Consider the following 11,947-nt stretch of genomic DNA (forward strand, 5'->3'; position numbering starts at 1 on the left):
CCCACCTGTGTTTTTCCTCTTCATGTTGAAACCTCAAAGAAATCCAAAACCCCAAAAACGACAGACCAGAAGCTGCCAACAAATATAAACCTGCCTCTTTGCAAGCCAGCCCTTCAGGGGCAGGTCACTGGTGGTTCAGTGAGTTATTTCAACCCATGATCCCAACTTTTCTTCCCATCGCTAATCAACTGGCCATTTAGAAACACCTGGCAAGCTGCCTGAATGGACCCTCATCACATGCAGGAGTCACAGTGGCAGACATCTGTTTGCACAAAAGTGGGGAAGAACCTGCCCGAGCTCTCAGACAATCCCTTGAGTGGCGGCAGCAGGATGACGTCCATACCACATCTGAGGCTTTTCAGTTTATTTGAAAACAAAATTATTGGCTCACATATTGCCACAGATGTGGGGTGTTACTTTCAGGAGGAAGACACTGTCGTGGGACCTCAGCACCCAGAGCAGAACTAAATGTGAAACTCACACCTCAGTTCAGCCTCCACTAGGGCCTCTGAGTGCTTAGCAAGGGCTACCAGTCCACGAACTAGATGGAAACAGCCCTTGGGTTATAATGCGCAGATGGGTTCCTTTGGCCTAGAATTCTGGAGGGGAACTTGACCCTGTGAAGCGCCCTTTAAATCTTCATTTGATCAGCCGGGTGCAGTGGCTCATGCCTGTAATCCCAGCACTCCGGGAGGCTAAGGCAGGTAGATCACCTGAGGTCAGGAGTTCAAGATCAGCCTGGCCAATATGGTGAAATCTTGTCTCTATTAAAAATACAAAAATATTAGCCAGGCGTGATGGTGTGTGTTTGTAATCCCAGCTACTCAGGAGGCTGAGGCAGGAGAATCACTTGAACCCAGGAGGCGGAGGTTGCAGTGAGCCATGATTGTGCCACTGTACTCCAGCTGGGTGACACAGTGAGACTCCATGAAAAAAAAAAATCATCTGATCCCTGGAAGAAGTATGAAGGGCCATTTCAGATGATAACACTTTGCCATAGTGTGCCAAAATAACATGACGATGTTTCATTTGCTCATTGAACAAAATATGTTCAGTACTCATCTAGACATTCTTTTACAGAAGGAATTGAAAGTAAATGGTTACAAATTATATAATAAAATTTTGTCTATAAAAAGTAATAAGTAAAAGTAGGGAAACGAATAGAGAATATGACCAGGCAGAATACAAATATCCAGTTAATTATGTTTCACTAATAATGAAAAGATGCTCAACTCTCTAGAAATTAGAGAAATGCAAATTAAAATGACATTATCATTTTACCTATCAGATGGACCAAAATCAAAAGGGTTGACCACATCCCAGAGAAGAGAAACTGGCTCCGTTGCACACTCTGGGCAGCACTCTGCAACCTTTGTGGCACCAGGGGCCAGCTTCACGGAAGGCAGTGTTTACCTGGAATTGGGGTGGGGGTGGTTTGGGGAGGATCCAAGTGCATTGCATGTATGGTGCACTTTATTTCTGTTATTATCACATTGTAACATATAATGAAATAATTATACAACTCACCATAATGTGGAATCAGTGGGACCCCTGAGCTTGTGTTCCTGCAACTAGAAGGCCCCTCTGGGGGTGACGGGAGACGGTGACAGATCATCAGGCATCAGATTCTCATAAGAATCCCTCACATACGAAGTTCACAATAGGCTTCGAGCTCCTGTGAGAATCTAATGCCACCGCTGATTGACGGGGGTGGACCTCAGGCGGTAATGCTCGCTCACCTGCCGCCCACCTCCTCCTGTGTGGCCCCGTTCCTAACAGGCCACAGACAGACACCCACCTGTGTCCTGAGGCAGTTGGCAGGGACGCCTGCTATGGATGATTGTAGAAGTTAGAAACTTCGGGCTGCCAACTTGACAATCGTGTTAAAATGTAACAGGCATATAGGCTAACACAGACGCTATCCCACAGAAACACTTGCGAGACACAAAGATGTATATATATATATATATATATATATATATATATATATGTTGCAGAATTGTAGGTAATAGCAGAAAAGTTGGAGACAAATGTCCATCCTATTTTGGTCTATCCAAAAAGTGGAATCCAAGCAGCTATTACACAGAATGGGGAAGCTTATCTGGGCTGCCATGGAAACTCTCCAAGACAGACAGCCGTACCAGAAAGGCAAGCTGGATGACCGCCCCCGGGCGCGTTTCATCTGTTTCTTTCATATTTAATGTGGCTATATGGGGATGTGTCTTAAAATTGGTAGCACTTCACAATTATAATCAGTATCATTTTTTTTTCTTTCTTAGTGGTTCTTAAAATAATGATACTTTTTACAATCCGTGAAGCTTTAGATGAAATGAGAGGAGTAGAGTGGTCTATTTATTTCCCAAACCTGCATATTTATGAACATAAATTTATAGAAGAAAATGTCAGGAAAGATATACACTTCGAAATCTTAATTATGCTTAACTGTGGCAAAGAGAACGGGTTCCTGAACATTGAAAATCTTAGGCCGGAGTGAGCTGGGACCTGAAACCATTGTTTGCACACCTGTCCTTGAGTGAGCCACGTCTTTCCAGTGTGGACTTGTTCCGCCTCTAGGGTCCCTGTGGGAGGGAGAGCTTGCCATGAAGGTGGGAGAGGGGAAAGGGGATGGAGATAAGACAGGGGACACAGTGAGAGCAGCTGAGCCCTGGGGCAGAACTGAGGTGGTCCCTGGAAGACCCCAGCTCTTGGCGGGAGCTCGGGACCAGTTTCCTGAGCAGAGGGTATCAGGTGGTCACATTCCAGCCAAGATTCCCGTTCTCTTTGTCTGCTCCAAAGTCACATTCAAGCCTAAGGTTTTCAATTTTCAGGATCAGATTCTACATAAGCAAACATGTACACACACACAAGTTGTAAATGTACATATGTCAACATACACACACACTTGGCTTTGGGCATCAGCTAGACAGTCATTCAGGAAGAAGGCTGCTTCGGGATGACCACTCTGGGGACTGGCCACCCTGACCTTCTGCCCCACCACGTCGGAGCCATAACAACAGGAAATGAAAATAGACTGTGACTGGAATTTCTTCTCAGATGGCTCCCTAACTCCTGCATGAACCACATTGGTGCCCAGAGGACATATTTTTTTTCTTCCTGGCCCACACCATTTTAAAAAATTACATTTAAATTGAATTTCTTACCAATATTTAAAAATCAAAAAATGTTTACATAAAAATATGAATTTCTTCTTTAGGAAGATGGGAAGAGCTGGGCACTGTGGGCCCCCCTTGCGCTTGGCCCTGGTAGGCTGGAACTCAGAAGTAGCCATTCCTGCAGACAGGATGTGGAGTCTCCCTTCCTGCCCCCATCTGGCGTCCCCACACCACTAGGGAGTGTTCCCACCTGCCCCTAGAAGGCTGTGGGGTTTCTGATCCTCATCTCTGGCCTCATGAACAGAGGCAGCCAATGAGAAACTCCAGAGCCAGAGCTGGGGAAGCCACTGGCCCTGCGACCCACCCCTTCTGCCCATGTGCACACCCCCTTTGCGGGTGTGGTAGTTCAGTCCCGTCCTCTATGGAAGCACCCATGTCTGTGACTGCAGCCTTTGCCTCAGACAGGAATGTGGAGGCCAGACCCAGGGAGGGCTGGCGGGGCCCGGGTGCCCCCTCGTGTCTCTCTCTGATGAGCAGACCCCACAAGCTGGCTTGGACTGCACTAGTCATCATGTATGCAGAAGCTGAGCCCAGAGCCTGACCTCTGTGTGAGGCAGAAGTGGGAAGTTTCATTGCGTGGGGCCCAGGAGATGAGGGCAGATGCACTTGGCTACTTTTGGGAGGGAGGAGGGGGACAGATGCCCAAGCTTTCTGGCTGAGTCCCGAGAGCGAGCAGCAGCCGGGCCCTCCACGGTGCTGGGCTCTATGCTGTTCCTCCCTCTGTGTCAGAAGTTCCCCCGCAGTCTGTGCTGGGGTTGCTCCAAGGCCCTGGCAGAGTGGAGGGGGGTGCCGTCTGGAGTTGCAAGTGTGGAAACCTCAGGCCACCTCACTTCCCCAGGGAAGCTCTGCTGTGGGCAGGTTGGGGGCCAAAGGTGGGGGACTGTGGCAGCCACGCCCACTCAGCCTGGCACCAACCCAGCCTTGCGTGGGGCCAGAACTGGCTCCTCTGGGCCAGGGCCACAGACACCTGAGTGTGGGCGCTACAGAGGACAGCCAGGCTGCCAGGCTACTGACACTGCCAGACAGATGAGAGAGGCACAGATGCCACCTGGAAGGTGGGTGCTTAGTGGGTGGGCCAGTGAACAGTGCCCTCTCTCACGGCTGGGACCACCTCCTCATCACAGGCCAGCTGTGTCCTCCGTGAACGTCAACATCTAATGGTCACTCAAGTCCCTAAAACTTCTTCATTTATTAGAAGTGACTGCATGGACCACTCACAGGGTGCCAGAGTCAGTGCCAGGCCCAAGAGTTTGGAGGATGAGGGAGGACCATCCGGCCCCTGCCCTGGGGAGCTTATAACCCAGGGTGCAAGGCAGAAGGCATGAGGGTCCCTTTTGGACCCAGATGAGGGCTGTGAGGTGAGTGGAGCCTCTGGGGCTGTGGAGCCCTCCTGGTGCCCGGAGCACCCTGAGGCGGTTGTGCCAGCCCTCAGGAGGAAGTGCATGGAGCCTGCGCTGGGCTCAACGCCAGTGCTTGGTGCTTCTGGGAACTAGACTTGGAAGCCCAATCGTTGCCTTCGAGAGGATTCCACAGAAACATGGACACCAAAGCAGTCGTGCTGAGGGCCTGTTCACTCACGGCAGGGTGGGGTTTGTGCTTTGAGGTGTCCAGGGCCCCTCTGGGTCTACAGGATAGGAGTCCAGTGGGCTTTCTGGAGGTGGGGCCTTTGAGATTGTCCTCAGTGAGTGGGAACATTTTGGTGAGGAGGGGGCTGTGTGGATGGCTGGGGAGAAGCGGGGACGAAGTCCGACGTTGAGATGGTGTGTGGGGTCCGAAGGTGGCAGCCAGGCCACCAGTGCCCCTTGGGATTTGGGCTGCGAGCCAGGGGCAAGTCCTGAGCAGCAGCAAGGCCACTGCTGGCCTGGCAGGTCCTAAGCTGCAGCAAAGCTGGGCCTGGCTGTGGGTCTCTTTCCAGGCGAGGAAGGTCAGCCTGTCAGGTAGAAAGGACAGAGGAACAGGGGGTGGTGGCTGGGCACTCAGCCTCTGACAGGTGGAATGAGTACCAGGAGGCTCTGGAAGGTGGGGCCACCATGCGCCAGGGCCACAGGCCTCTGCCTAGCCCCAAGGCCAGGCTGCCTTCCTGTGCCTGAGCTCATGCCCAGGCGGCCCTAGGAGCTGAGGTGAGCTGAGTCAGGCTCCCACGCCATCCAGGGACCCACAGTGGACACTGGGGAGTGGCATCCACTCCTCCCCCAGCTTCTCAGCAGGAAAGCCAGGCAGCCAGGCCATGTGGGGGTCTGGGGAGCTCACCCCCGTCATGCCTGCCCCAGGGTCTCAGACAAGTCACTGCACCCACGCCCCAGTCCCGGATTCTTTCTCTGAGTCAACAGCAACAACCAAAGCCGCTCCTCTGTTACCTCGTGGGGCCTTTTCAGGAGGATGGATCCACTTTGCAAAGTGTAGCGTGGGGTTCTGGTGTCCAGGAGGAAGGGCTCATGGAGGGGGATGCTTTTGCAAAGTGTGAAGCGAGGTCAGGGGTTAGGGTCTTTGCACTTCCCCTGCAGGCCCTCCGGACCCAGGTGGCTCCCAGCCGCTGCTGGCCTGGCTCCTCCTGCCTCTGCTGCTGCTCCTCCTCATCCTCCTTCTCGCCGCCTACTTCTTCAGGTAGGAGTGTCCCGGGTCGCTGACTTGCCCCAACCAGCTCAGAGGAGGAAATGAGCCTTCTGATGCTGCGGGCGTGGGCTGTGCAGCAGAGAACAGCTAGGAGGCCGGGTGGCCGGGCCTGGGAGACACAGAGACCAGGCCTTAGCTCGGTTCAGCCATGAGCAACAGGAGTAGCTTTTCCAGGCTCACCTGGTGGGTATCACCGTGCTGAGGGCTATTGGCTCTTAGGGAACCTAGAAGTGTGGAAACCTAACGAGTCCTGTGTCTCTAAGGTTCAGGAAGCAGAGGAAGGCTGTGGTCAGCGCCAGCGACAAGAAGATGCCCAACGGAATCTTGGAGGAACAAGGTACAGGAGCACCTCTCTGGCTGGGGTGGAGGGAAAACGTGTTGTTCTTTAACAGACAGTGGGGTGCTTTGTCTCTTTGACATTCAGAGTAAGTTTGGAGGTGGCTCAGCTCTACCACTTTTATCTCACTTTACCTGATATGATGCTGTCATTTAGAATTTCGCCATTTCAAAACTTTAAGGATCGTTTTTCTCTCTGGTGTGACACAGACGCTTGAGACATTTTTGTTTGTGGCTTTTTTTAGAAAGACCGTTCATATCCTGTCGTTTTCACAGGGTGTTGACATGTATCACTTTTCAGTGAGGCCTTACAATCGTTCTAAGATAAGACTGGCTCATAAACTGTTCAGCTGGATTTGTACTGCTTGCAAATCAAGCTGAAAAAAGGGACTTGCTCTGCTAAGGTGTTTCATGTTTACAGAGGATCAGAGTCAGCTGGGGGCATTTCCAACTCTTCAGTCCCTAACTCTTCAGTTTCTAACTTGTTGTCACTACTTACAAAGGAACATTGTTTTTCTCTCTGTACATAGAGATGAGATGACCAAGAAACGTGTATAAGGCAGAGGCCACAAAAATATTGCTTCACACGCCAGCGGCTACAACTTCCTGTGGTCACCTTCCTACCTAACTGTTCCATGGTTTGGGGGGACACATGTGCTGTGCTGTCAGACTAAAATAGACTCTTAAAACGGACCCTTAGATCATTAAAAGAATATCACCAACAAGGACCCAGCTGAAATGTAGCCTCTCAGTGCCTGGGGGCCCCAAGACCCTGGTTAGATGATCCTGTGGCCGCAGGTGCTGTCTTCCTGCCCTTGTTCCGGCCCCCGCTCCCTGCCCTGCACGTTTCCACAGCAGGAAAGGGAGGGAAGAGGGTGCGGCTGGTAAGCAGCAGGGAAGCCCGGCGGCACTCATTCTGATCCTGTCTGTCACTTGGAGGAGTGATCCTTGGGTGAAGTTTTTGGCTGGGCTTCAGAACAGCTCTGCAGGTGGGGACAGGCCCTTTTTGCAAGTGTGACAGCTGAGTTATCCTGTTGACCTTGTCAATATCAGCCCATTCCCCAGAAAAAGAAACATACCCATGACTTTTCTTGCCTCTGACTCTGAACTTAGGGAAGGAATGTGTCCAAGGACTCCCTTAGAATGCACACTTCTTCTCAGTGCCCCTTGTCACCCTCCCCAAACAAGGGTGGTTTCTCTTATTTCCCTTGGAGCTTATGGGGCTTGAGGAACCAGGAATATTGGTTATGAAGAAGAAAAGGCTGAGAGAGACCATTCTGAGTTTGCTCCCGGAAGCCGTAATTACACTTCCTTATTTCCAAACCTGGAAACCTGAGCTGAAGAGTGAAGCTGTCTTGAATCCTTTTTTGAAGGAGCAGGGGCTGGAGGGAAGGAGGAGTGGGAAGGTGGGTGGATGAGTGGTCTGGGGAGGGGGGCAGGGTGCCTCCAATGGGGGAGAGCAGGTGACACTGGACAGAGGGCCACCCATCACTTGTAGATGATGTGGACGCCTCCCAGGAGGCGGGTGTTTGGATTCAGCTGCTCAGGACCCGGCTTAGCCCGGCTGTGTGATTTGAGAGAACTGTCCCCGCTCCAGCCTGGTCATTTCTTCAGGAATGTCGTTGGTCAGCTCGGTTCCTCAGTCACCTGTCCAGGAATGTAGCTAAATGGCCCCCATGTTTCTTTTGATCCCACAGAGCAGCAAAGGGTGATGCTACTCAGCAGGTCGCCCTCGGGGCCCAAGAAGTACTTTCCCATTCCTGTGGAGCACCTGGAGGAGGAGATCCGCATCAGATCCGCTGACGACTGCAAACAGTTTCGGGAGGAGTTCAATGTGAGTGTGCGGAGCGGCCCGCTGCCGGGCGCCTGTGGTAGAGACCTGTGAAATCCAGTGTCAGAGTTCAAGATGAATTATCCCAAAGACTCACAACCCTTGCATCAGTTATGACACTGTCCCATGATGGGGTGTGGGAGGAAACCTGGTTTGCGGTGCAATGCCCTTCACTAATGCTTATTTCCTCATTTATAAGAAGAGACATTATAAGAAGTTGAGTTAGAGGTTTGTGAAGGCTCCTTCTACCTCCCACACTCTGAGTATCAAGTTCTAAAATCAGTTGTGACAGAAACTCTGTTATCTCGATCATGTAGAAAACTAGGGCCTGAGCACAGCACAGTATGACAATATCATGGTGAAAGCAACAGAGCCCCAAACCATCCTTTCATGGCTTCTGAGAGCTGGAGCATCTACTCAGAGTAGGTGATGTTCCTCTTCTGAACCACTGTCTCAGCATTAATGAAGCAGCTGTGAGCTGCCTGGAGAGAACACTAGCTGTATCTGCTTGTGTATCGACATGAGTGAAGGATGGATGGATAGGTAGGTGGGTGGGTGGATGGATCGATGGATGGATGGATGGATGGATGGATGGATGGATGGATGAATGGAAGAGCAGATGGATGGATGGATGGATGGATGGATGGATGAATGGAAGAGCAGATGGATGGATGAATGGATGGATGGATGGATGGGAGGACAGATGGATGGATACGAGGATGGATGGATAGACACATATAGAGGCAGACAAACAGATATGAAGAAGTGGTGGATTTTGCTATTCAGTATTTATCCTTGGTCATGTTTTGAATTTTATGCATCTTTGCCGTCTTGCATGTGGCTGCGCTGAATGTTGATCTTAAAGAGGATAGATTTTCAGCAGGATTGCTGACTGGTCCTGGCTATGCCTGTTGGACACTGGCCCTGGCACATTAGTTAATCTCCTTGAAGCTGTCTTCCACCACCTAGGAAGGGGCAATGGAAATGGGCCTGTTTCTTAATTACCTTGGAGTTGGAATGGGATGCTCAGACAACAGACTTTGTAAACAACAGTGTTGTGCAATTGTTACATCTGAAGATGGCATGAACTGTGCAGCAGACACAATACTTTACCCAGAGGTGGCATGTGAAGGCATGGGAGGGGTGACACATTTAAACTGCGCAGTCCTTGTTTTTTAGCAACAAGCCTCCTCTGCTTTATCTCGCTTCCTTTTTACTGTTTCCAAATGTGTCCCCTTTTTTGGAGAAATTAGGTCATATTGAAAGACGCCTTCAAGCACTATTGTGTCACAATCTCCCAGCCCGACAACAGACCTTAATTCTTATTTTCAAAATAACTATCCAAGTTTTCAGCCAGCAGAGCCCCTCCCCAGCCCTTCTCATCCCATTTCCCCTTGCGCTTTTGTTTCTCCAAGTGACAGGGGCTGGGCTTGCTGACGGGGGTGTCTGAGTCAGAACCAGCTCAAAAGTGTGGGCCACTTCCCGGGAGGGAGTCCAGGAATAGGGTGGGGCAGGAGAGGCACTCACCCCAGGCACAAAATTTAAGGCAGCACCAAAAGTTCAGTGGTGGGATAAATTATATTTTAACACAACACTTAAAACATCAACCTTGTCAACATCACAGGAAAGGTAAAAGATAAAATCTCAAAATGAATGCAGACAGTCCCTGGTGAACAAAACAGCATGACCGTAAAGGAAGATGGGCTTGGGCTAACTGTGTTCCCTGTTGCCCTGGGCCCCGATATGTATGGCTTGTCACACACAGTTACTGACCCTGCCATTAGTTAAAAGTTTCGTATTTTGGTCATCATAGATTTTGGGCCTTGATTTGGACTTTTAAAAAATATTGCATTCAAATATTATTTCACTTGTTTTCTGAATTTTGGGGGCACGCTGTTAAATTTTGCACCCAGAGGAAGATCCTCATGCTCTTCTGCCACCGGGTGGCCCTCAGCTAAACGTCAGAGTCCCTCTGTGACAGGCAGTTAGAGACACGGTGGAGGGGAGAGAACTGGACTCGAAGTCAGGATCACGGTGCCTGGTCCTGTCTCTAGGGAACCCTGGGGGAGCTGCTGTTTTGGTTTAGTTTGGTTTGGTTTGGTTTGTTTGTTTGTTTGTTTGAGATAGGGTCTCACTCTGTCTTCCAGGCTGGAGTGCAGGGGTCTGATCATAGCTCAGTGCAGCCTCGACCTCCCAGCTCAAGCGATCCTCCTACCTCAGCCCCCCAAGTAGCTGGGACTACAGGCATGTGCCACCATGTCCACTGGCTTTTTACTTTTTTGTAGACATGGGGTCTCACTGTGTTGCCCAGGCTGTGCTTTTTTTACTTGTCTGTCCAGTGAAGGGCTGGCCATGTCCTGAGGCCATGTTCACACAGCACCCGTCCTCTAAGAGCGCTGGAGCCTGCCATGGCCAGCTGTCTCTTGGGTCCTTAGAGGGACATACTCCCAACCCCATCTTGCTTTTCTCTTGCCCTGTGATCTGAGCTCCTCTCCCCAAAGTCATGAATGGGAGACAGGAGTCTCAAAGTGGTCGATCTGGTTGAGTTTTGACATGTGTGCACTGCCAATTCAAAGTGCAGGCAAACTTGGTGAGGATGAAATGGGTTTGGTATTGGGGTCAGTACAGTGAGGTGAATCCTGGCATGTGCCTGAGTGTTTGTCCCAGCTCGGAGGGCTTGGCCAATTAGCCCCTGCCTGTTTCCTCATCTGTGTGATGAGGATACTCCCAGTCCCCACAGGATGTGATAACATGGACATGAGTTTGGATAACCCGGACATGCATCTGAGTCCTTACAAGAACGCACTCTGCAGCCTCCACCCCACACTGGTAGAATGCCATCCTAGGAAAGTCTCTTCCCAGGCCCCAGAGTAAGTCCTGGAAAGCGAGTGCCATTGGGCCAAGTAAAATCCCCCTCTGCAGACAGGGTCTTCCCACCTCCAACCTAGCAAGTTATGTCAAGCTGAGTGCCTAGGACTCACACACTGATAAGTGCTACACAAATGCAGAAGGAGGTGTCAACTGCAAAGCTTCCAGCACAATCCACAAACCAGAACCATTCCCTGGAGCTCGATGGAGCAGCTGAGGCCTCTCGCAGAGCTGCCCCCATGGCTTCCTGTACTCGCTCCCACTGCCTGCCCAACACTACTGAGAGGAGAGGGAAAGGAACGTGGCTCATGAGCTCATTGAAATGAAATATCTGGGCCAGGTGCGGTGGCTCACGCCTGTAATCTCAGCACTTTGAGAGGCGAAGTGGTCAGATCGCTTGAGCCCGGGAGTTCTAGACCAGCCCGGGCAACATGGTGAAACCCCATCTCTATCAAAAAAATATACAGAAATTAGCTGGGTGTGGTTGGCCTGCACCTGTAGACTCAGCTACTCAGGAGACTGAGGTGGAAGAATCACTTGAACCCGGGAGGCGGAGGTTGCAGTGAGTTCAGGTCATGCCACAGCCCTCCAGCCTGGGCGACAGAGTGAGACCCTGTCTCAAAAATAAAAATAAAAGAAATGAAATCTCACCTCCAACAGACAAACCACAAACCCTCTTTGGACCATTTGCATAATGGGACGCCAATCACAAGGTATTTATTGGCCAGTTACTGTGGGCAAGCCCCAAGCAAGGCACTGCAGGGCTCATCCCGGTGCGCAGACCCCTCCAGGTGCTCTCCCCTTTCCCTGGGCCACCTGAGCAGCTCAGAGATTTCAGATCCCCGTAGACTGACAGTCAGAGAAAGGGTTGCAGAGTCCGTGCGGGTGGTTCTTCTGTGCGCTTGGATCCAGGATACATGCATGTGCGATGCACAGGGCACGATGCCTCCCTCACACTTCGACTTTGACTTTTGTGCAGCTGGGTGGATCTTTCCCATCTTTGTGGTCTGGATCTCTGCAGTTGCCAGGACCACGCAGCTGGGAGGTGTCAGAGCTTGGTCCATCCTCGCCATCCAATCCTTCCAGGGAGCCTTCTCAATTCCTTTTTTTTTTTTTTTTTTTTTGA

The 11,947-nt window shown here is 51.0% G+C and overlaps 1 protein-coding gene and 1 long non-coding RNA gene across 6 annotated transcripts in view; one reads left to right on the forward strand and one right to left on the reverse strand.

The window, feature by feature from the left end:
• Positions 1 to 11,947, forward strand: part of PTPRE (protein tyrosine phosphatase receptor type E) — a 177,120-nt gene that overhangs the window by 131,572 nt on the left and 33,601 nt on the right. For 4 of the 5 annotated variants that reach the window (XM_032282005.1, XM_032282003.1, XM_032282006.1 and 1 more), the window contains 3 exons: positions 5,678 to 5,777; positions 6,050 to 6,123; positions 7,820 to 7,956. In XM_032282005.1, coding sequence (XP_032137896.1) covers positions 5,678 to 5,777; positions 6,050 to 6,123; positions 7,820 to 7,956 — 311 coding nt within the window. Of the gene's footprint in view, positions 1 to 5,677; positions 5,778 to 5,808; positions 5,970 to 6,049; positions 6,124 to 7,819; positions 7,957 to 11,947 lie in introns of those variants that run through there. The other variant, XM_032282007.1, reaches the window with a different exon arrangement.
• Positions 1,356 to 11,947, reverse strand: part of LOC116554137 — a 19,535-nt gene continuing 8,943 nt past the window's right edge. The window contains exon 3 of the long non-coding RNA XR_004270068.1: positions 1,356 to 1,641. This is a non-coding gene — a long non-coding RNA (uncharacterized LOC116554137). The remainder of the gene's footprint in view (positions 1,642 to 11,947) is intronic.

The sequence above is a fragment of the Sapajus apella genome, unplaced genomic scaffold (assembly GCF_009761245.1).
Source record: "Sapajus apella isolate SASKATOON/1434 unplaced genomic scaffold, GSC_monkey_1.0 scaffold13, whole genome shotgun sequence".
Lineage (NCBI taxonomy): Eukaryota > Metazoa > Chordata > Mammalia > Primates > Cebidae > Sapajus > Sapajus apella.